The following is a 21,797-nucleotide window of genomic DNA, read 5'->3' on the forward strand; positions in this document are numbered from 1 at the left end:
TTCTGCTTCAGACCATGAACAAGCAGTGCTCTAGTCCACTTTGCCCCTGCCAGAACTCTGCGGCTGTCTCAGACCTGTCACGAAGGCTTCATTCATGTCTCTGACACCTCCTGGTGCTCACCGGCAGCTGTCTGCTGCGGGGACGCAGGCACAGCCCACGACCCTGTGCCCCACCAGTGTTTTTTCCCTGGCAATGATTTTTTTTTTTTTAATTGCTCCCTGGCATCTCTAAACCCCTGTTATGAACCAGGAAGCTCTCTTAAACTGCCTTCGCTGGAGCTCGAAACCACTCTCAGCCCTTGGCAGAGACCCCCGGCATGAGCCGTGCTTGCCGGTGCTGCGTACGGCTGCTCCTGGGGTGCTGAGACGAGACCTGTAAGTCCCTTTCAGGCTGCCCGCGAGCGCTTGAGACGCCGGAGCCGGGGGGCTGGCGGTGCCCGAGGGGCTGGGCAAAGGGGGCCGGTAACGTGGCTGTGGCTGTGGCTGTGGCTGGCAGCAAGACACCGCCCTCGGGATCCCCTGCTTCCGGTCCGTCATGACGCGCGTGCGCAGCCTGCACCAATCAGCGCCGGGCGGGGGCGGGCAGCGCTTCCCAGTATGCCTTTCGGCTTCCGGGGGGCGGGGGAATGCGTCCTCCGTTGCTAGGCAAAGTTAGGGGAAGAGGCGAGGCGGTGAGGCCTTCCTGGGAGCTAGGCCGCAGCCCGGCCCCCGCGGTCACCGAGGCTGGAGTTCGCGGAGCTGTCTCTCTCCCGGCCGGGCTCCGTCGTGCCTCTACCGGTATATAAACGTTGTTTGTTTGAGCTTTGGAAGTTCCCCTGTTTGCTCGATGCTGTTCGCGGCCGTGCTGGCCTTTTGAGGCTGTTTTCAGGGTGATAGCGACGTTAAAAAGATCATGAAATGTCGAACCAGGTCTGCCCGCTGGTCGCTTTCTAATGGCTCCTTAGCTCAGTCTCCAGAGCTGCCTTTGGGCTGAGGAAAAACGCTGCCTGGTACACGGTGTTTTTATGGTATGGTTAATAGTGATAGTATTAAGAGTAGCTGCCTATTAAAGTACTATGTCTTATTCCCGAGGCTTGAAGGTGGGTGATTTAATTGTCGTTTAGTAATCATAAGGGAAGTGGGTGTTTTCCTTCCTGGGATAGTGTTAATTTTAATTGTAGATAAACATATAAAGTGTTGTAGTAGCATTTATGTCACCAAGCCAATGCGTGTGGTGAGCTTCCTTACCTCTTTACTGCCCTTGCTAATCAGTGCCTGGAAGCTCAAGCAGAACTTGGGCTCTTCACCTAGGGATTTTTGTTCTACACACACTAAGAAACCTCAGGTGCCTACGTTAAAGGTGTTGAATCCAAGTGAAGGGTGGAAAAAGAACGTGTTGCTGTTGTAATGCAGCAGGGGGGCACAGGGAGCTTAGAAAAGGGTGTTTGTGCTCATGTGTCTTGGTGGCAGGCTTCCATCTAACTGCTGCACAGGTGTGACTGGATCAACTTGTGAAGGATCCTAAACGAAACCTGCTGTGGATTCATCCTGGGGGTAATGTCCTCCAGTCCCCTCACTCCAGCAGCTGAGTTGGTTCCAAGAATAAGGGCAGTGAAATGCTTCTGAATAAATTCCTTCTGTTGTAGTGAGGTGGGGATTGGTCTCTTTTCCCTAATAGAAAGTGGTAGGATGAGATGAAACCAGGGGAGGTGTAGGTTGGATATTAGAAGAAACTTCTTCCCTGAAATGGTTTTCAAAGACTGGCACAGGCTGCCCAGGGAGGTGGTTGAATCCCCATCCCTGGAGGTGTTTGAAAGAGGCAGAGATACAGTGCTGAGGGACATGGCTTAGCACCAGCTTTGGCAAAGTTAGAGAACAGCTGGACTGGATGATCTTAAAGGTCTTTTCCAACCAAATGATTCTATGGTTCTATTATTCCTCTAAAGAACACAAATGTTGCTAAAATGGAACAAACTTTCCTGAATCCCAGTTCAATGTCTTCACTAAAAACATTTTCCAGCTTTTTCAAGAGGTAGATTTACTCTTTGCTAAGTACTCACTAAGAAGAGATGCTGCAGAAGCTTTTTCTCACGGGAATGTTGTTTGGGATGTATTGATGTGGCAGTGGCATGGGGAAGCTGGAGGAGGCAGGAGACCTGGGTGGATGCTCTTTCCTCAGCCTTCCTGCCTTTGCTCAGCATCAGTTAGGGACTGAGCAGTTCTGACTTCCCTGCCCCTGAGGTGTTTTCACTCACTGGTTGTATTCTGCCTCTTATTTACTGTTTGGGTTTTTTTTCCCCCACCTGCTAGGGAGTAATTTCTAGCATTGCTGTGAATACATAGTGATACTGTAGGAAGTAAGATGATAAGGTGAGGCCCTTGCTTCAGGGCCCCCAGATTTTTAATTATTCAAATGTCTCTTGCATTTATTACTCACTGGAGAGTGCAAAGGGAAACGACTCAGCTGAGTGTTGCATATCTTCCTGGCAGGCAGTGTGAAAGGTCCATTTATAATCAATTCTAGACCATGTTCAATGCCTTTGAGGGTGTTTTGGGGCTCCTGGGCTTTAGCAGAACAATTTGGTAGCCTGCCCATCAGGTTTGAGAGTTCTGTTTGGCAGTATGTGAGAGAAAATTGTCATTAAACAGCAGGAGCAAGCTGCTGAAAGGTCTGCTGATGGGAGAAAGCTTTGTGGATTGTGTGTGAGAGTTCATCCTCAGCCTGGATCCCTCTGTGTAGTCCAGGATTAGATCCCTACCTTTGGGAACACGTTGATGTTGGAGCCCTGCTGAGCTGGCCTCACTCAGGGGCACTGTTAGTCAAATGTTTGTCTCTACCTGTAGGGTTGGACTGGAGCATGGAGCCCTTCTCCTCACCAGAACCAGGAGTTCCTGCAGGAGAGAGCTCCTCTGTGCCACAGAAAAAACACCACGTGCTGGTGGGTGTGACTGGAAGTGTGGCTGCTCTGAAGCTGCCTCTCCTTGTTGCTGAGCTGCTGAAAATCACTGGGGTGAGTAAATCTGTTGGTTGAGCATTGTAAAGTTGGTGTTACTCCCTTTCTGCCTTTATGGAGAGGTGATGTGACTTCTGTTGATATGGAAAGCTGCTTCTGATGGTATGGAAAACTCCTGCTGGCTTTGAGCCCTTTAGTCTGGAATTTAGTTGAGGGAGGATTCCTCCTTCTTTTAAATCTCAATTAATATTCTTTCCTGTTGTTTCATACTTCTCTACTTCTAAGAGTAGAGGCTTAAAGAGCAGGAAATACTCCTGGATGTTTCCATAGGCAGACATTTAGGTTCTGGACTAGGCAAGTCCTATTATTGTTCAGCTCAGCTTGCTTTACTCTGTCAGAAATGAGGGGAAACCAGGTCTTACATAAACAGAGATAGAAATTACAAGGTGTCCTATGTCTGTGCATTATGGTCTGGAGTAACAGAGGTGTCCAGCAGAGGCCACTCATGACTAGAGTCAGGGAGGGAGTCTTTTGCTATGAAGGTAAAGGCAGGAAACCTTTAGGTTTTGAGAAACAGGGCTGATCTTTTGGAGCAGTGAAATGAAAGAGTGGCAGGAACAAGAGGGTGCACTTAAATACAGAGGTATATTGGTTGAGTTGCTTAATGAAAGCTCTTTGGGATGGTTTGTGAGAGTTTAGCTTGTAGATACTTTAACACAGAGGCAGAAGAAGTGCAGTCCCCCAGTACCTTTGTGTCTGGTTGATGTTGACCAGGCTGGAGCAGGTACTGAAGATGTGGCCAGCTGCTGGACACTGGTTCTGCCACTTGTAGGCTGCAAAGGGGAGCCTCAGTTAATTTCTTTCTTGACCTGAGGTGATTGGTGAGGCCAAAGGTCCTGGCCTGAAGTAAGAGGACCAAAGAGAAGTGATATCAAGGAAGGGGAGTGCCCAGAGCCAGGGATCTGCATCTTCTAGTCCCCTGCTTCTCAAATTGGCTTTGCTGTTGTCTCTTTTCCTCTGCTCTTGGTGCTGAGAACATTCTTCTTTGCAGGAGACAGGAGGAAATGCAAATGATCTCCTGTAGGAATCCAGGTCAAGCATGTTCCTTCTCTTCTTCATTAAAAACCACAGATGGCTGGACCTGAATTCTCTCTGAGGACCTGTAGCTTCTGTGACATCAGTCACAGGCTTTGTGGCCACTGGTTTTAAGCTTCAGTGGCTTAAAAAGCAAAAGTGAAGCATCCAGTCCGGGAGCTTCTGGGACTTACTCACTGAAATAATTTCTTCACTCAGTTCTGACATGATTGGAGATGTTCAAGAAACACGAGGATGTGGCACTTGGGGATGTGGTTTAATGGCCATGGTGGTCTTAGGTTGATGCTTGGACTTGAGGACCTTAGAGGGTTGGACCTGAGGATCTCAGAGGGCTTTTCCAGCCCAAACAGTTCTATGATTCTATGATTTCAAGGCCTGGTCTAAAGCCCACTGAGCCAGTGTGACATTTCTGTGGAGCCTGTTGCCTCAGTTTCTTCACTGGTGGAACAGAACTTTACAAAGACATCAAGGGGAAGGAGGGCAAGAACAGAGGAAGGCTTTGAGACCAGGAGAGATGTGGTCAGAGGCTTGCAACCTGAGTGGTTCCTTTCAATTGGTGTTCTGGCTAAAAGGATCATAGGTGAACAACTTGGCAGTGTGATTTGGCACTCATTAAAGGTTAAGATCTCCTCCAGGGTGATACTGGATGTGATGTGATCTTGCTGCCTTTTGTTTAACCCCTTTGAAGGGCTAGGAAATCTAGACAGCATCCGCTTACACCTTTCATTTCCTTTGCAGCTGGTGCACAAAGCGTCTGGTCAGGACACCGTGGGTGACTCCTAGGGTTGTGCTACCCACACAGGTTGTCTCAGGCTGATGGCTAGAATTTTGGAGTGGCCTGGCAGGATAGTTGGTTAGTCACAAAGAGAGGCCAGCTCTTCTGAGAGTGAAACGTGTGGCTCCTGAAGCCACAGGCTGTCATCTGGACTTGGAGGTGTAAATGGCGTGGTGATGCCTTTTCATCGTGCTCCTCTCAGGTAGCCTCCACCTCAGCTTGTAGGTGCCATTTAACAGAGGATCATCAAGGTTGGAAAAGGCCTCTAAGATCATCAAGTCCAACTGTCAAGCCCATACAACCATGCCCACTAAACCACATCCTGAAGTGCCACATCTACATGGCCTCTGAACACCCCCAGGGATGGTGACTCCACCACCTCCCTGGGCAGCCTGTTCCAACGCCTGGCCACTCTTGCAGCAAAGAGATTTTTCCTGCTCTCCAACCTAAACCTCCCCTGGTGCAACCTGAGGAAGTTTCTTGTCATCATGGCACGGGTTACTTGGAAGAAAAGACCAACTTCCTACATCCTCCTTTCAGGAAGCTGTATAGAGCAAGAAGGCCCTTCCCTTAATCTCCTCTTCTGCAGACTAAACAATCTCAATTTGTTCTCTTCTGCAGCAGTTTTATCAAAAGTTTGGGTGATAAAGGGCTGGGGAGCAGCTCTGCAGAGAAGGACTTGGGGCCCTGGGGGTAAAAAGCTGGACATGTGCTGGCACTTAGTGCAGTCCCAGCCCTGTCCTGGGCTGATCCCCAGCAATGTGAGCAGCAGGGGCAGGGAGGGGATTCTGCCCCTTTGCTCCACTCTGCTAAGGACCTCCCCTGCAGTGCTGGGGCCAGTCCTCATCACAGCACAGACAGGAACCTGTTGGAGTTGGGCTAGAGGAGACCACAGCAATGCTGGGAGGGCTGGAAGCCCTCTGCTGTGAGGCCAGGCTGAGAGAGTTGGGGTTGTTCAGCCTGGAGAGGAGAACACTACAGGGAGACCTTCTGGTGGCCTTTCAGTGCTTAAAGGGGCAAATCAGAAAGCTGGGGACAGAGTTTTGAGCAGGGCTGGTTGTGACAGGACAAGGGGTGATGGTTTGAACCAAAAGAGGGAGAATCAGACTAGATGGAAGGAAGCAATGTTTTACCCTAAGGTTGGTGAGACCCTTGTCCTGGGTTTCCCAGTGATGCTCCATCCCTGGAACCATTGCAGGTCAGGTTGCTGGGGCTCTGAGCAACCTGCTGTAGCTGCAGATGTCCCTGCTGACTGCAGGGGGGTTGGACTCAATGACCTTTAAAGGTCCCCTCCAGCCTAAAGCACTGTGTGATTCTGTGAATACTGTGTGAGCACAGCTTTGCAGGGAAGTTTCTTTTGGAGAGGTGGCTGTGAAGTGGTCCAAGTGAAAAGAACCCTTAAAGAGTCTGAATTGTCTGCAGTGCAGGAGGTTGTGAGCATGGCCAGACTGCCTTTAAGCAGAGATATAGCCAGGGGCAAAGAGAGGGCGTGCCAGGTAAACAGAAAGATAAAAAACTATCTGGGCTAAAGTGAGCTGAAGAACACTGATCTCTTTCCAGCACAGCTGCAGGGGCTTGAAGGACTTACTCAGAACAAGGGAGCCCACCCCAAGCAGAAAACCTTAATTAGGGAGAATATTTAACTAACAGAGCAGCTTTCTAGAGGGGGTTGGTGGAGTCCCTGGTGCTCAGAGTCCTTGAACATCCCTCTGATATGGCTGGATGCAGTCCTGGAGTGCCAGCTTTGCTCTTTTCCTAGGCTTGTGCTTTGCAGAAAGACTTGTTTTTTTGTTTTTTTAAGACCAGAGATGGTTAGGAAACTGTTTTTAAAAGCAAGCAAAAAAGCCCCAACCAAACACAAAAAGCAGAGTGCCACTGACAAACATTACTGCTGACAGCTTCCACTGCAGACCTGGCCTGCTGGTACCAGTTTGGAGAGCAGCCCTGCCTGATTAAATTGCACAGTGCTCTTTAAAAATCACCAAATCAACAGCACCTCACAGCCTGGGAGGTTAACACCTCCCTGAAGGCCAGGCCAGAGCAGAGCCAGCAGTGTCAGCACCTTTGTGGGTGTCACTGCTTGGCTCCAAACAGCTTCCTGTGAGGTGAGGGGAGAGGTTAATACGGAAACTAATGTGGTGGTTGCTGTCAGTGTGCTCTTCACACCTGAAAGCATGAGAAACACAGCTGGGATTCCAAGCTGAGGTCACCTGAACAAGAGCAGGACTTGAGTAGAGGCAAAGAAGTAACCACATAGAGCACCAAACACTGCTGTTATCTGCAGCTCTGTTTTCTCATTGCTTTTTTTTCTTCAGGAAAGAGGAGAAATTCCCAAAGACCACAAGCCACTAGGACTGGGATCTTTTTTTCCACTGCTCCCAGCTGTTATTCTAGTCATGCAGGGTGCAGCTCACCACCACTGCTCCATTCCCAGTCGAGTAGATCATCTTGGGAAGATAGCTTAACGTGTTTTGTCACTGCAGCTGCCACTGAGGAGGCTGAAGGGTTCCAGCAGACTGTTTGAGTTTTGTACCTCAGGCTGCAATTTCCTGGCAGGAAGGAGTTGCTGCTGAGACTGGATTCTCCTCATTTCTCTGCTGGCCTGGTAGAACCATGCAGCAGGTTGCACTGTGAACTGCCTGAAGGAGCATCAGGGACAAGTGTTCTGGGAAAGAACAACCCCGTGGACCAGGATAGGTTAGGGACTGACTCGTTGGAGAGCAGCACAGAGGAGAGTGACCTGGGGGTCCTGCTGGATGACTGTGAGCCAGCAATGTGCCCTTGTAGCCAAGGCCAACAGTGGTATCCTGGGGTGGGTTAAAAGGGCTGTGGTTAGTAGGTTCAGAGAGGTTCTCCTCCCCCTCTACTCTGGCCTGGTGAGGCCACTTCTGGAATGCTGTGTCCAGTTCTGGGGCCCTCAGTTCAAGAAGGACCTCAGGGAACTGCTTGAAAGAGTCCAGCACAGAGCCACAAAGCTGCTGCAGGCAGTGGAACATCTCCCTGTGAGGCCAGGCTGAGGGATCTGGGGCTCTTGAGCTTGGAGCAGAGCAGCCTGAGGGCTGCCCTCATTGCTGGGGATAAAGATGTGCAGGGCAGAGTCAGGAGGATGGAGCCAGGCTCTGCTCAGGGATGTTCAGTATTAGGACAAGGGGCAGTGGGGGCAAGCTGGAGCAGAGGAGGTTCCATGGGAACAGAAGGGAAAGCTGTCACTGTGAGGGTGCTGGAGGCCTGGAGCAGGCTGTCCAGAGAGGTTGTGGAGTCTCCTTCTCTGGAGACCTTCCAAACCCACCTGGATGTGTTCCTGTGGGACCTGCCCTGGGTGCTCCTGCTCTGGCAGGAGGGTTGGACTGGATGAGCTTTTGAGGTCCCTTCCAACACCAAGGTTCTGTGATTCTGTGCACAGAGAGTGGTGAAAGGTGGCCCAGAACAAGGAAAGGGATTATTTTCCCCTATCAATGGTGACCTGAGATGCCCCTTCCACATTCCCAGTCCTCTTGAAGCACTCCCTCCATGTGCTGGCCCATCTGTTGCCTGGTTTGAAGGTACCTCCTTGGGAGGAATTGCAGATGGCAGTGCAGTTGCATGTCCTGCATGGGTGATCAGCACATGCAGATCTGCTCCCATGCTGGCTCTGCCTTGCAGCCAGCCCTGGGGTGTGCAGAGTACCTCTGAGTCACTGCCTGTGGCAGACAGCTCTTAGTGACACTTGGCACGTGTAGAAACCAGGGGGAGGAAAAAAAAAAACCAACAGCCTTTTTCCACTTGTTCAGACTTCTGCAGGAGGGAATGGAAGGATCTGATGATGCAGGGCACCTTAGCACCTCCTAGGTGTGCACATCAAATAAATACCCACCAGCATGGAGGGGTTTCCCAGTATATCCCAGAGCACTGGAGGCTCTCCTGGCTTTCACCAGGGCAGGTTTAGCTAAGGTTCCAGACAACTTTCCTCTACTTTCACCCAGCCTCTCTTTCCTTCCTGGGAACCACAGGTTTGTTGCTTTGGCTGCAGAGAATCCCTGTGCTCTGAATGTGCCTACACAGAGCTTTTCCTCTTCCAGCCTTGACAGGAAGGAGAGCAGGAAGACACAACTCCAACATGCTTCTGGGATTTTTATCCCAGGTCTGATTACCACAGCTTTGAAAAGCAGCATCCAGGGGTCTGTAGGTACCTCCCCACCTTTGGCATCAAGAGGTCATTGAGAGGGAGAGGTGGAGGCAGGAAGAGACAGAGAGAGGTGCCCACCATGGTCCACTTGACCAAGATCTTGCACTCTGTTGTCCAAAGCCACTCTTTCTTGTGAAGCTTTGTGCAGCTGTGGTGGGTTGGAAAATTCCCCCAGCGTTAAAGGTGGATTTGCTTTGTGCTGGTGGGGCTGAGCCCCAGCAAACCTGCTTGTCCCTCAGCAGTTCTTTTGATCACTCAGCACTGTGCTTTCTCATGGCCAGAGCTTCCTCTTGGCTGGCAGTGTGGGAAGAGTGATCCTGCAAGTGCCCTGCGGCCGTGCCAGCCCTTGGCAGCTCTCTGGCCTGTGGTTGAGGGAATCCACTGAGGCAAGCTGCTTCTCCCTATGCCCTTTGGCAGGCCTGTTTTGAGATGAAAGGGCACCTTTCACAGCACTTTGGCTTGCTGCTTCTTCCTGTCCCTTTGAAGTTCTGTGCAGAGCTGCATCTCCTTCTGACCTTCTCTGTCCTCTCTGTTGTCCCTGCTGTGAACTGGGCCCTTGAGGATATTTGGCAGGGGGTGACAAATCACTTGCCTCTTGTAGAGTGGCATGGAGTGAGTCCTCAGCTCCCATGAGTACCTGTCATGGCCTGACCTTCCAGCTGGGAACATGGGAAGGTTCTCAGAATCCATGTAGCTTTCAAAGTCTTTGGAGCTCAAGCCTTCCTCCTCTGCTCAGCTTTGCAGGGTCGTCCTCAAGTCTGACTCTTGGCCTTGTCTTTTCTGATTAGCTCGAAGTGAAGGTGGTCACTACTGAGAGAGCAAAGCATTTCTACAGTGCCCAGGAGGTTCCTGTCACCCTCTACAGCGATGAAGATGAGTGGCAGGTGAGTTGTTCTCCCTCTGGAGGCTGCAAGGGCTCCTGGTTTGTAATTGAAGTGGTTGTGTCATGCACTCGTGCTTTCTGCTTCCAGAAGGCCAATGGGTCGTGCTTCAGGAAGGAAAAAGCAGGTTCCCTGGGAGAATCAGAGTTGTTCAAGTGCTGAACAGCAGGCAGGAGCATTCCTCTGAGCTTCTTTGCAGGAGGCCACACTTACTTGTTTTGGAATCCTGGGCCAAGACTCACTGCTTTGTTCCACTAAGGTGCGCTTTGGAACGTGGCTTTCAAAGAGCATGGTTGAGCCTGGCTGTAAATGAGGAAGAGAAGCACCAGAGGGCTTTGTGCCAGCTTAGCAGACTTGCAATGAGGCTAGAGGTGATCTCCCAGCACCCTGGGCTCAGCTCTGCCAGGACTGTCAGGAAGTGTCAAGCAAGCTGCTGCAGAGCTGCAGTGAGGCTGCTTGGTGCCTGTCATGAGTCACCCTCGTCACGGAGGCAGCAGATGAATTCTCCTGAATGCTGCCTCCTCCCCTTCTACAGACATCTCTGACGTTCACAGACCTACCCACGCTGCTGCTGGCTGCCTGGGAACCTCCTGCTGAGGGGGCCACCAAGTGTGACAGGAAGCTGGAAGTTCCTGGTGGAAGTGGGGCTTGCGTCTGTGCAACCTGAGCAATTCCAGTAAGGGACAGCTCAGTGTTCAGTGCTGTGATAGGATGAGAGGGAAGGGATGTGAGCTGAAGGAGGCCAGATTGAGACTGGAGATTAGAAAGAAATTCTTTCCAGGGAGGATAGGGAGACACTGGAACAGGTTGCCCAGGAGGCTGTGGCTGCCCCCTCCCTGGAGGTGTTCAGTGTCAGGTTGGATGAGACCTTGAGCAACTTGGTCTAGTGGAAGGTGTCCCTGCCCGTGGCAGTGGGGTTTGAACTGGATCATCTTCAAGATGCCTTCCAACCAAAACCATTCTGTGATTCCATGATCTGTAGACCCTGTAAAATGGCTTTTTGTCTTGACTGCAGTCTTGCTGCCATGCTTGGAGAGTCCCTGACTGTGAAGAGCTTCATCGTGTCAGCAATTTTCTAGACATTTTCTCTCTGCTTTGCAGTACCAATCTGAGTAGAAGGTTATCTGCTCCTTACCAGTACTCCTGCCAAAGCATTCCCACACATGTGGAGAGAAGAGATGGCCAGGAAGCTTTCTGGCTGCTCTGGGAGGTTGGTGAAGATCTGCAGGGTGCCAGGGTGCTGCTGTTCCCAGCAGTTATTTCTAAGGAACCCATGGTAGGGTGATAGAAGAGGTGCAGGGCAGGCTTTGAGGCCTGGAAAGCAAGCATGGAGCAGGTTGTTTTGACAGAAGGGTGGGAGACAAACCTGCTCAGCATCTGCTTGTGAGATGCTTTACTCCAAGAACAAACCAAATTTCGGTGCTTCTAGAGGAAGCAGAAGCCAGTGGAGGAGGTGGGAAAGGTGTCAGCCAGCAGCAGCTTTCTGGATGCTGTCCTTCTGTTGTGGTTTCCAGTGACTCAGAGAAGGAGCAGTTTGTGGCCCTGGTGCACCTCTGTGGTTGTGTGTGTCCTCTGGGGACCAAAGCACCTGGTGCTGTTTGCTTCTTCTTTTGATACTTTGCCAGTTAACTGTGCTCTTGAAGAAGAGACCAGGACTCTCCTGAGCATCTCAGGGCTTTAGTGAAAATAGAAATAGTCACTTCAAAGAAATGTCAGGCTTAGAAATCATGTGGGTGCCTCAGGAAGGGTCACCCCTGGTTTGGTCCTGTCTGGTGTCAGCTGGCTGACAGGATGGAGCTCTTTTCTCCACTCAGATACACTAAGGGTTGAGGGAGATCTTCTGAACAATTCTGAAGCCAAGGGATGATGTGGGTAGGGAAAACCTTTTCCTCTGAGCTGGAATTTGTGGGGTTTGGGTGTGTGAATGTTCTTTGTGAGGAAAGGAAAGCTGTAGAGCCCTGAGCACATCAGGGCCATTCCAGTACCTGAAAGCAAGGAAGGGACTTTTGACAAGGGCTTGTTGTGATAGGATGAGAAGGAATGGGTTGAAGCTGGAGGAGGGGAGATTGAGACTGGAGATTAGGAAGAAATTCTTTACAGGGAGGTGGTGAGACACTGGAACAGGTTACCTAGGGAGGTCATGGATGCCCCCTCCATGGAGGTTATCAAGGCCAGGTTGGATGAGGCCTTGAGCAGCCTGGGTTAGTGGGAGGTGTCCCTGCCCATGGCAGGGGGGTTGGAACTGCCTGATCTTTAAGGTCCCTTCCAACCCAAACCATCTGATGAATCTGTGAATCCTGTGCTTCCTAAAGGTAGCTGCAAGACAGCCTTCAGTGGAGGACAGGAGGGCAGCAAAGTAATTTCTGGTTCCCCATGCTTTCAGCTCATAGATTCACAGAATCACAGAATGTTAGGGGCTGGAAGGGACCTCCAAAGCTCATCCAGTCCAAACCCCCTGCCCGAGAAGGATCACCTGGAGCAGATCACACAGGAACATATCCAGGCAGGTCTTGAATATCTCCAGAGAGGGAGACTCCACAACCCCCCTGGGCAGCCTGGACCGGTCTTATGTCACCCTCACAAGGAAAAAAAAGTCCTCCTGTTTCCATGGAACTTCCTATGCCTCAGCTTCCACCCAGTGCCCCTTGTGCTGGCATTGGGCATCATTCCTAGAATACCAGGTTGGAAGGGACCTCAAGGATCACCTAGTCCAAGCTTTCAGGGTAAGGACATAGTTGAAATGAGCTGGCCCAGCGCCCTGCCAAGCTGCAGGTCCTGCTTGGTGGCAGAGTCGTTCTTTGCCCTGAAGCTGGTGACGTGGGACTGCAGAAGTGCTTGGTGGTGGTGGTGGTGGTGGTGGTGGTGAGGGGAGGCTGATGTCCATCTGCTCTGCTCCCCAGCTGTGGAGAGGCCGTTCAGACCCGGTGCTGCACATCGAGCTCCGGCGATGGGCTGACCTCATGGTGGTGGCGCCTCTGGATGCCAACACGCTGGCCAAGCTCGCCAGTGGCATCTGTGACAACCTGCTGGTGAGTAAGCAGGGCTCTGCTGCAGGCTTCTCTCCCCTCCCCTCTCACACTGACCTGTCTTTGATGGAAACTCCTGTGCAGCGCTGATTTGCATCTTCTGCTCCCGCTTCAGCTGCTTGCCTCTCTCTTCCTGCAGCACAGTTTCCCCCTTCCTTCTCAAACAGCTTTTTCCCTTTCCACAGCTCAGCTCTGTCAGCCTCTTCCATTATCTCCCAGTCCCTGTTTTGTGCCTTTCCTGCTTTTTTGGCAGGTGGTATCTCCCTCTTTCCGCCTCCACCCTCTCCCTGTTGTGCCTGTGCACACACACACACACGTGCAGATACACACTTGGCCTCACTTTTGAGTTGCTCTCTGCATTTTTGAGATGCAATCTGGAAAGACACCTGGGAGATCAGATAAAAGTGTTGACTTCCTGCTACTTCACCTTGCTGCTTAGCACAGAAATTCAGACGTGCTCACACTTCCTTACCTTCCCATTTCAGCTACAAGGGATTTTGCTTGTTGAAGCTTGCTTTTTGGGGCCTTCAAAGGGCTCTGGCTCAAAGTACTCTGATCCAAAAGTGTGTTAAAAGAGAGTGTGCTTCTCTGTTGGGTAGTGGAGACCTTCAGAAGGGCTGAATGCTTTGTGTCCAGGTGTTAGGTCTTGGTTAGGAAAAGTCATTAAGAGTTAAGTACCCAGAAGTTCTGCCAGGAAGCTGCAGATCTGCAGGTGTTGCTGTGGTGCATCACCCTTCAGCAACACAAGGAGAGGCTAAAGCTAGGGATGGAAAGCCCTGCCTGACCCACTCAGCTGTGCAGGTAAGAGGAGATGCCTATAAATGCCCAAAGTACAGCCAGAGCAGCAGCCTCTGTCTCTCTGAGCAGATCACTGAAGATCTGAGAGAAGCCAGGGAGCTGTGGGAGGGACAAGCAAAGTCTTGTCCTTCTGGGTCTCTGTGGATGGGATGGTGGTAGCAGAAGAAAGAGCCCAGAAAGGGCTGTGTGGCTTCACCAACTCCTGCCAGGCTTTTCAGAGAGCTTTGTGGAGGGAGGAGGTAGCCTGTGCAAAGGAAAGCAAGCACTGGAGGTGCTTGGCTGGCAGGTTGGAACAGATTCCATCAGACTTCCTCGTGCTGGGAAGGGTTCAAATCACAGGGCATGAAAAAGGATGGGCAGGGTTCTTGTGAGGACTCTGATCTGAGCAGAGAGCCTGCACCAGGGACTGGTGCTCCCTGGGCAGCTTCTTTTGCTTTGTGTCAATGCTTCTGGGCCTAGGGAAGCTGCTGGACATTGCAGACAGAGCAAGCAGCAGTTATTTATCTTTGTGAGGGTCTGAGGTGATATGAGGTTATCTGGAAGGTGTGCAGCACTGAGGGCTCAGACAGGATTCTCTGTAGCACAGCAGAGCTGCTGGATTGTTTGCTGTCTGCCCCAGCCCAGATGTTTTTGCTGTCTTCTCCCTGTAGCCTGGAAGCAGCAGTGCTTCCCTTGTGAGGAGTTACAGATCCAGTTGGCCTGTCTGGCCACTGAAGAAAGGTTCCTTGCCAGCTTTTGGTCTTTATCTCTCCAGCTGGCTCACCTGAAGCATTGCCTTGGGGGTTTCTCTGGAGCCACCTCTCCACTCCTTTCGGTCTGCCACATGAGCTGGCAGTCTGTGTTCCTCCTGTTGCAGCTTGGTTTGCTCCAGCAGCTGGGCTGCTTGCTTGGCAGGATGGGATGGATCCTCTGTGTAGCCTGCCTCATCTTTCTTGCCTGTCAGAGAAGGGCTTTGCTGGAATGTGCTGCAAATGGTATCAGCCCTGCTGGGTTAGCAGTGCCAGCTTGGGGCTTTTGGCCCTCTGCTGACACCCGAGCTGGGAAGGAGCTTGTGTGCAGCAAAGCAGTGAGGGCAGGCAGCCCATCCTCCCAGCTGAACCTCTTGGCTTCTCTTGCAGACTTGTGTCATCCGTGCCTGGGACCTGAGCAAACCTCTGCTCTTCTGCCCAGCCATGAACACGGCCATGTGGCAGCATCCCATCACAGCTCAGCAGGTGGAGCAGCTGAAGGCTTTTGGCTACACAGAGATCCCCTGCGTGGTGAAAAAACTGGTGTGTGGAGATGAAGGTCAGTCCTCTTGCAGGTCTTCTGACTCTTTCCTTACAGGACTGCTGCTTTTATCCTTCTCCCTGGATGTTCTTTGGCCAGCTGGCTTTCAGGATGTTGGAACTGTGGGGAGCAGGCCCTCCCTGCCAGGCTTTGTACAAACTGAAGCTCAGGCCTGTGCTAGCTGCTGTCTGTGATTATTGTTCATTCATTCCTTAGTGTTAAGAGACCATCCAAGGCAGGCCTTCGAATGAGCTGTTAGCTGATATTTAACAGAAATACTCATCCAAGAGGCTGGGAGATCAAAGAGAAGGAAGGATTTGCTGTGAGCCTGGGATTTGGGTGTCCTGATCTTGCCCCCTGCTGTGAACTGTGGGTTGTTCTCCTCATGCCTCAGTTCTTCATCTCTAACAGAAGGCTAATATCTTCTCCCCAAGAGCAAGCAGTGAGGATAAACTCTTTGCAGGCAGGGGCTGAGGGTGTAGCTGGCCACACATGTAATATTTGTAGCTGTTTGTTGCCTGGGTTACTTTGCAGCTTCCCAGTTGAGCTTGGATTTGGGGTTTTGCCCTCAGGCTTACCTGTGAGGTGAAAGGTGGGGGGAGAAGGGGAAGGTTGTCATGCTCTGTTTCAAAGACCTAACTTGCAGTGCTAAGCAATGATACTAAAATGTCCTCATTTAGTGGTTTTAGGAGCTGCTTTAAACAGAGGCACTTTGACCCTGGGGAGATTTTGAGGAGGGTTTTTGCACAAGCAATAGAGATGAACGGATTCTCTTTTTTATCAACCTTTTCACTGGACAAATTGCCTGTGAAACATCACTCAGTTCTCACCAGGACAGCCAACTGTGCTGTTGCCTGCACAGTGGTATACTCCTACCTTTTGTTTAACAAGCCCAGCACCAGCAGGATTGTAACTGCTCTGCCAGATAGCTCCACAAACAGCTTGTAGCCAGGGCAGGAAGCTGAAGTGTTCTTCATGGCTACATACATGGTGGAGCTGGCTTAGCTTCTGAACTCTTAGGCAGGTGCAGTGCTTCTAGAGAGTCTTTCTCAGCAGCTGAGGGCTAAGAAATATTTACAGTTGGGTCAAATGTAGTCAAGGAACTTGGGCACCAGTTGAAGTATCCTGGACCATTACATTCCTGCTGGGATTTTCAGGCTGATTGCATCCAATTTCTGACATACTTGTTAAGGGAAGACGCCCAGAAGAGGTCATTCTGCACAGAGACTTTGGCAGAAGGGGGAAGGCCATCTGGCATAGCTTCTGTATCCTTTGTTTTTCCCCCTTTATCTTTTTCTAGTACATGTGTAGGATCTCTGTGGTGGTGCTGAGCAGCTGAGTGCCTCCTGAAGGCTCAGGACCTTACTCTTGCAGGTTCATGCACCTTGAGTGTTGTCATCCCTGTCTCACAGCCTGGGGATCTGAGATGCACAAAGGGCCATGTGAGCTGACTCCCCAGAGCACAAATGGGTTAGGGCTGGATGGTGAGCAGGGTTTCCACCTTCTGCTGCCCTGCCCTGCCCCTTCCCTAGGGGTTGCTGCCCTTGTGACCAGGGATGTGTGAGCCACAGGAGCAGCAGCCTGGGAATTGCTGTGGTTTGTAGCTCAGCACAGCAGAGTAACCAAACCAGCACTGCTCAGGAGCCACCTCATTCCACCAGCAGTCACTGCAGAGCTGCTTCATCTTCTCTTCAGCTGTCTCCACTGTGAACAACCTCCTGAAGGAGCTTGTAGGAGAGGGACGGGGCAGCAACAGCCACATCTGACTTGACTCCACTTGTTATTTGTGAGTCAGTTCACAACAAGCTTTTCCTGTTGGCAAACACCAGGATTTTCCTGGCAGTAGGCAGGAAAACGATGGCAAAGCAGATGTGGCTTTGCCCCAGCCAGCAGCTAAGCACCATGCAGCTGAGCTGCTCTCTCGCTCCCCCTCGGCGGGGCAGGGGAGAGAATTGGAAGGCTTAAGAGTGAACAAAGCTCTGAGCTGAGACAAAGACATTTGAATAATTGTAATAATAATAAATGGTCAGGAAAAGGCAAATAGCAAAGAGAGAGAGAAATAAGCCACGAGACAGAGAAGTGATGCCAATGAAAACAGTTGCTCATCACCGAGTGACCGACGGCCAGCCAGTCCCTGCCAACCCCTCTCCTAGTTTTATTGCTGAGCATGATGTCATCTGGTCTGGAATATCCCTTTGGTCACTTGGTGTCATCTCTCCCAGCTTCTCGTGCCTGCTCGCTGCTGGGCTGGTGTGAGGAGCAGAAAAGGCCCTGACTCTGTGTGAGCACCAAGCACACAGCAGTAGCTAAAACATCCCTGAGCTGTCAGTGCTCTTTCCAGCACAGAGCCAAAACATGGCCCCACACTGGGAAGAAAATTCACTCTCTCCCAGCCAAAAGCAGCACAGGAGTAATGGATTCCAGGCCTCTGAGGACTCAAGATAGACTCCACCACTGACTTTTTCCTCTCTCCCCCTCTCTTTTTCAGGCCTCTTCTTCCACAGTTCATTTCAGTTCTGTGGGTTTCGTCTACAAAGGGCTTTTGCCCGAGCGGGTAGCAAAGTTCACCCATCTGGTGCAGAAGGAAAGAGATTCAGTTTGCACCAGTTTTGTCTGTTGGCATTGTGGTTTGCTGTGCTGTCAGAGAGCTTTATCATCAGAGGTGAGACCCTCTGGCTGGTCTCACCTGAGATGGGCCACATCCTGGCTGCCAGCCAGTCTCTGCATTGCAAGCTCTACCTCATTACTTTGACTTAGTTGATGGATCAGTGGGTTCAGACAGAGAGAGTTAAAAACAACAAGTTAAATGGACTTGACAATTCCAGTCCTTGACTGGAAGTAGCCCTCCAGTACCTGAAGGAAAGTTGGAGAGGGACTATTTATAAGGGCCTGTGGTGATTGGACAAAGAGCAATGGTTTGAAGCTAGAGCAGGGGAGATTTAGATTGGCCATTAGGAAGAAGTTCTTTACCATGAGGCTGGTGGGGCACTAGAACATGTTATCCAGAGAAGCTGTGGCTGCCTCATCCTTGGAAGTCTTCAAGACCAAGCTGGGTGAGGCCTTGAGCAGCCTGGTCAGGAGGGAGGTGTCCCTGCCCATGGCAGGGAGTTGGAACTGGATGATCTTTAAGGTCCCTTCCAACCCAAACCATTCTGTGATAATTAAAATGTAAGCAACCAGCTGTTGACCTTCATTCTGTCCATGTGCCTGAGTATAAAGAGGGAGCTTTGGAAGGTGCTGTGCCACCCATGGGCCTGCAGCAGTTTGCCTCTGCAGAAGGCATTTCCACACTGCTTGTGTCTTCATCATCCTTGGCTGGATTTCTAGAGCCTGGCACACTGGGAGATTTCTACCTGTAGGCACGAGCTGTGCTCTAGACAGGCTGCTGCTCAGCAAGATCTTGCTCTGCTGAACTGAAAATCCAGCTGTGAAGTGCCAAAGGTGCTGAGGACGTGGGTGGTGGAGGACAAAGAGATGTGCACAAAGGGTGTAGCTCTGCCAAACCATGCAGAAGCAGCCAGGGAATTTGTCTTGTTTAGCAGGAGCTGGCAGCTACAACTTCTCTCCTTGAGGTTACATCAGAAGGGCCCAAATCTGCCTGCAGCTTGTCCATGGCTTGCTTCAGACTTCCTGGGAGTTCAAAAAAAGGCCTAGTGGAGAAGGAGTCTTACTGTGCAGGAAACCCCAGTTTTCTTGACCTTCCATAAGTAATTGTTCTTCATCATAGATCCTCACTTCTATGCAGTTAAGCTTCTCTCCCAGCCAAGTCTCATGTGGCTCAACTCTCCTGAAAAACTGAGGGTCCAGGCCAGTTTGAAGCTGTGCTCTGCCCACAAGACAGCAGCTCTCCCTGCTGAGCCTTTCCCCCTCCCTCTGCTTCTTGCCTGCCCTCAAGTTGCTCCTGTTCTGTGGAGGCTGCTGCTTCAGCTGTTCACCTGGGTGCCTGCTAACCCAAGCTGGGGAAGCAGAGCAGGGAAAAGAGGAAAACAAACCCTCCCAGAACTAATTTCTAATGACCCATGAGGCACATCTTCTAAAATCTCTTTCTTCAGCCCCAAGCATGTTACAGCAGTGAGTCTTGAGTTCAGGATGTGAGGTTGGACAAGATGATTTAATGAACCTAAATTCCCAAAGCCTTGGCAGAGGGAAGCAACAAGCACAGTGGAGATTGGAGGTTCACCTGGCAGCTAACCAAAAGGAAAAGCTTTCACATTTTGTTCTGCCCAGCACTGAGTCTTCCACAAGAATTACTCCCAAGGTTGAGGCTGCTGTGAGTCCAGAACAATCTTTTCTCTCATATGGGTCAAGCTGCAGAGGCAGGGGACTGGTGTGAACTTGACAGGTCTCTTGTACAGGCAAAAGCCATTTCAAAGAGGTGCTGCACACACACAATGCTTACACTGCAGAAACGGGGTGAAATTGGCTGGTTTAGGACCCAAATACTTTTGGGGGGGGTATTTCTGCATGCTTGACTGCATAGCAGTGCACTGACTGCAGTCACACTGCTTGACTGATAGCAGTGTGAACTATGACAGTCACTCCCTGTGTGGTCAAGGGTTTGATGCAGACTCCTCTGGAGGTGATTCAGAGCATGAGGTGCCTTCCCTGTTGCCTTCTGAGGTTTCCTGCCTCTCTCCATTCACTGAGGAGCTTGTGTTCCTGCTTAGAGTTGTGAAGCACACTGAGTTAGTGCTGGCTGTGGCTCTGAGCAACCTCATCTAGTGTAAGGTGTCCCTGCCCCTGGCAGGGGGTTGGAACTTAGATGATCCTTGGGGTCCCTTCCAACCCTGACAATTCTATGATTCTATGAATACTCTTCTTGCTCTCCTCCCCTGATGGCATTCAACCCTTCCCCAAACCCCCTGCAGAACCAGGTAGACCAAGCAGATCCTCTGGCTTCCACAGATGCTTTCTGGGGGTGAGTCCTGAGGAAACAATTTTGGGGCTTCTTAGAATGGTTTGGGTTGGAAGGGACCTCCAAAGGTCACCCAGTCCAACCCCCTCTGCAGTCAGCAGGGACATCCTCCACTAGATCAGGTTGTCCAGAGCCCTGTTGAGCCTCACCTTGACTATCTCCAGGGATGGGACCTCAACCACCTCCCTGGACAACCTGTTCCAGTGTTCCACCACCCTCATGGTGCAGGACTTGTTCCTCACATCCCATCTCAATCTGCTCCTAACATCCAAAAGTTTGAAACCATTGCTCCTCGTCCTATCACTACTATTTGGTGAGAGCTTTGCTCTGCTGTGCCTCCATGGTGCATCTAAAGAGAGGTGTTGGGCCAGGGGAGGCACATGCCTTGTGCTGTCTGTGTGGGACCTGCTTTGACCCCTGGGGTTTGGTTCTTGCCCTGCAGGCCAAGGTGCCATGGCAGAAGTGTGGACCATCGTGGAGAGCGTGAAGAGGATCCTTGCAGAAGGGGATTTGCCAAGCCAGGGCTGATGGTCTGACTTGTGAAGTGGTTGTGTGCCTCCCTGGAGAGCTGAAGCTAAACCCACCAGGAAGCTGGGTGGAGATACCATGCACACCTACAGCCTGCTCCTCAGCTGGAGGAATGCAACAGTTGTCTTCCAGCTGGTGCCAAACTGAAATGTGGTCCAGCACTGCAGACTTTCTGAAACCAAAGCCAAGAAGGTGGTGCTTTAGTGTGGGAAAACTCTGGGGTGTCTCACAGAGACTGAGGAATGTTCCCCTGGGGCACAGCCCCCAGGATTTCCCAGGTGCTCCTCTCTGAGGAGGCTGCAGAAAGACTTACCAGTGTACTTCAGCTCTGGTGGTTCCCTGCCCCCCACCCCTGGCAGCAGGTCCAGGGCCATCCCTGCTCTCCAAAGCCTGCTCTATGGCTATGCTGGCTTCCCCTTTCCAGCAGGAGTCACTCTCCAGAAAAGCATTTCTGCTCCAGGAACTTGAGAGCTTTTCCTTCTGCCCCCAGAGAACTGCCTCCTGGAGCTGCTTGGGGGTGTGGGTGCCTGCACCTAGCATCATCACTGAATCCTTGTATCTGCATGTGGTTTTCATCAGGGATGGGGAAAAAATGACTGAAAGAGGCTCTGTAGTCCCCAAATTAGCCTTTGGCCTTTTGTACCTTGACTGGAGGGGGATGCAGACATCATCAGCTGTGAACCAAAATGAAACCTGCCCCTCTGGGTGCTCCAGTCAAGGTATGAACAGGCTGGGCCCTTGTGAAAAGCCAGGGTGGGTGTTTCCCAAAGGGACTGGACTCGGATTTTGCCTGCCCTAATCCTTTTCAGCTTGAAAATTAACCACCTGGCATGATGAAATTGGGAAATCCTGTGACCCTGTGAGGGCCAGGCCAGCCTTTCCTTGGAAACGTGAGGGGAATGGGAGCACACTGGGGCTGTGGAACACAGTGCTGCAGCAGAGCACTGCTGACCCAGAAGGTTTATTTTTAACTGTAACCCAGTCAAATTTAAGGCCATGGGTACAGAAAGTGCACCCTGCCAGTCCCTGGAGGCAACCTTCAGAGAGCTGTGCACGAAGGGAAGAGGTTATCAGAATCTCTCTGCTTTCTTGTGGGTTCCACGCAAATAAAAACCTCTGAACCTGCCCATTTTTGCCTTGGCCACTGGCAGAGCTGCAGAGATTCAGAGCTGCTGGGGATGAGGTGGGGAGAATCCTGATGTGAGCTCACAGCAAGAGTCAGGGGAGTGCTGTGGTGGTGAACTCTGCCTTCTGCCAGCCTTTGTGGGGTGAGCTGCCTCCTTGGCTGCTGTTGTGAGCGTGGGGACAGCTCTCTGCCTGGCAGAGGCTCTTCCTCTGGTTGCAGGCAGCAGAAGAGATGCTGCTTGGTTTCCAGGAGCTTTGTGGTGACCTCTGTTTCTTCTCCTCACAGA

The 21,797-nt window shown here is 51.3% G+C and overlaps 1 protein-coding gene across 1 annotated transcript; it reads left to right on the forward strand.

The window, feature by feature from the left end:
- The first annotated feature begins 747 nt into the window (after positions 1-747).
- On the forward strand, positions 748-20,438 carry PPCDC (phosphopantothenoylcysteine decarboxylase). Its single transcript, XM_054388064.1, has 6 exons — positions 748-777; positions 2,824-2,990; positions 9,757-9,852; positions 12,750-12,878; positions 14,792-14,960; positions 20,300-20,438. Exons 2-6 carry the CDS (start codon positions 2,838-2,840, stop codon positions 20,383-20,385), a joined length of 633 nt encoding a protein of 210 aa, XP_054244039.1. The 5' UTR covers positions 748-777; positions 2,824-2,837; the 3' UTR covers positions 20,386-20,438.
- The last annotated feature ends 1,359 nt before the right edge of the window (positions 20,439-21,797 follow it).

The sequence above is a fragment of the Indicator indicator genome, chromosome 16 (assembly GCF_027791375.1).
Source record: "Indicator indicator isolate 239-I01 chromosome 16, UM_Iind_1.1, whole genome shotgun sequence".
NCBI classification, from domain to species: Eukaryota; Metazoa; Chordata; class Aves; order Piciformes; family Indicatoridae; genus Indicator; species Indicator indicator.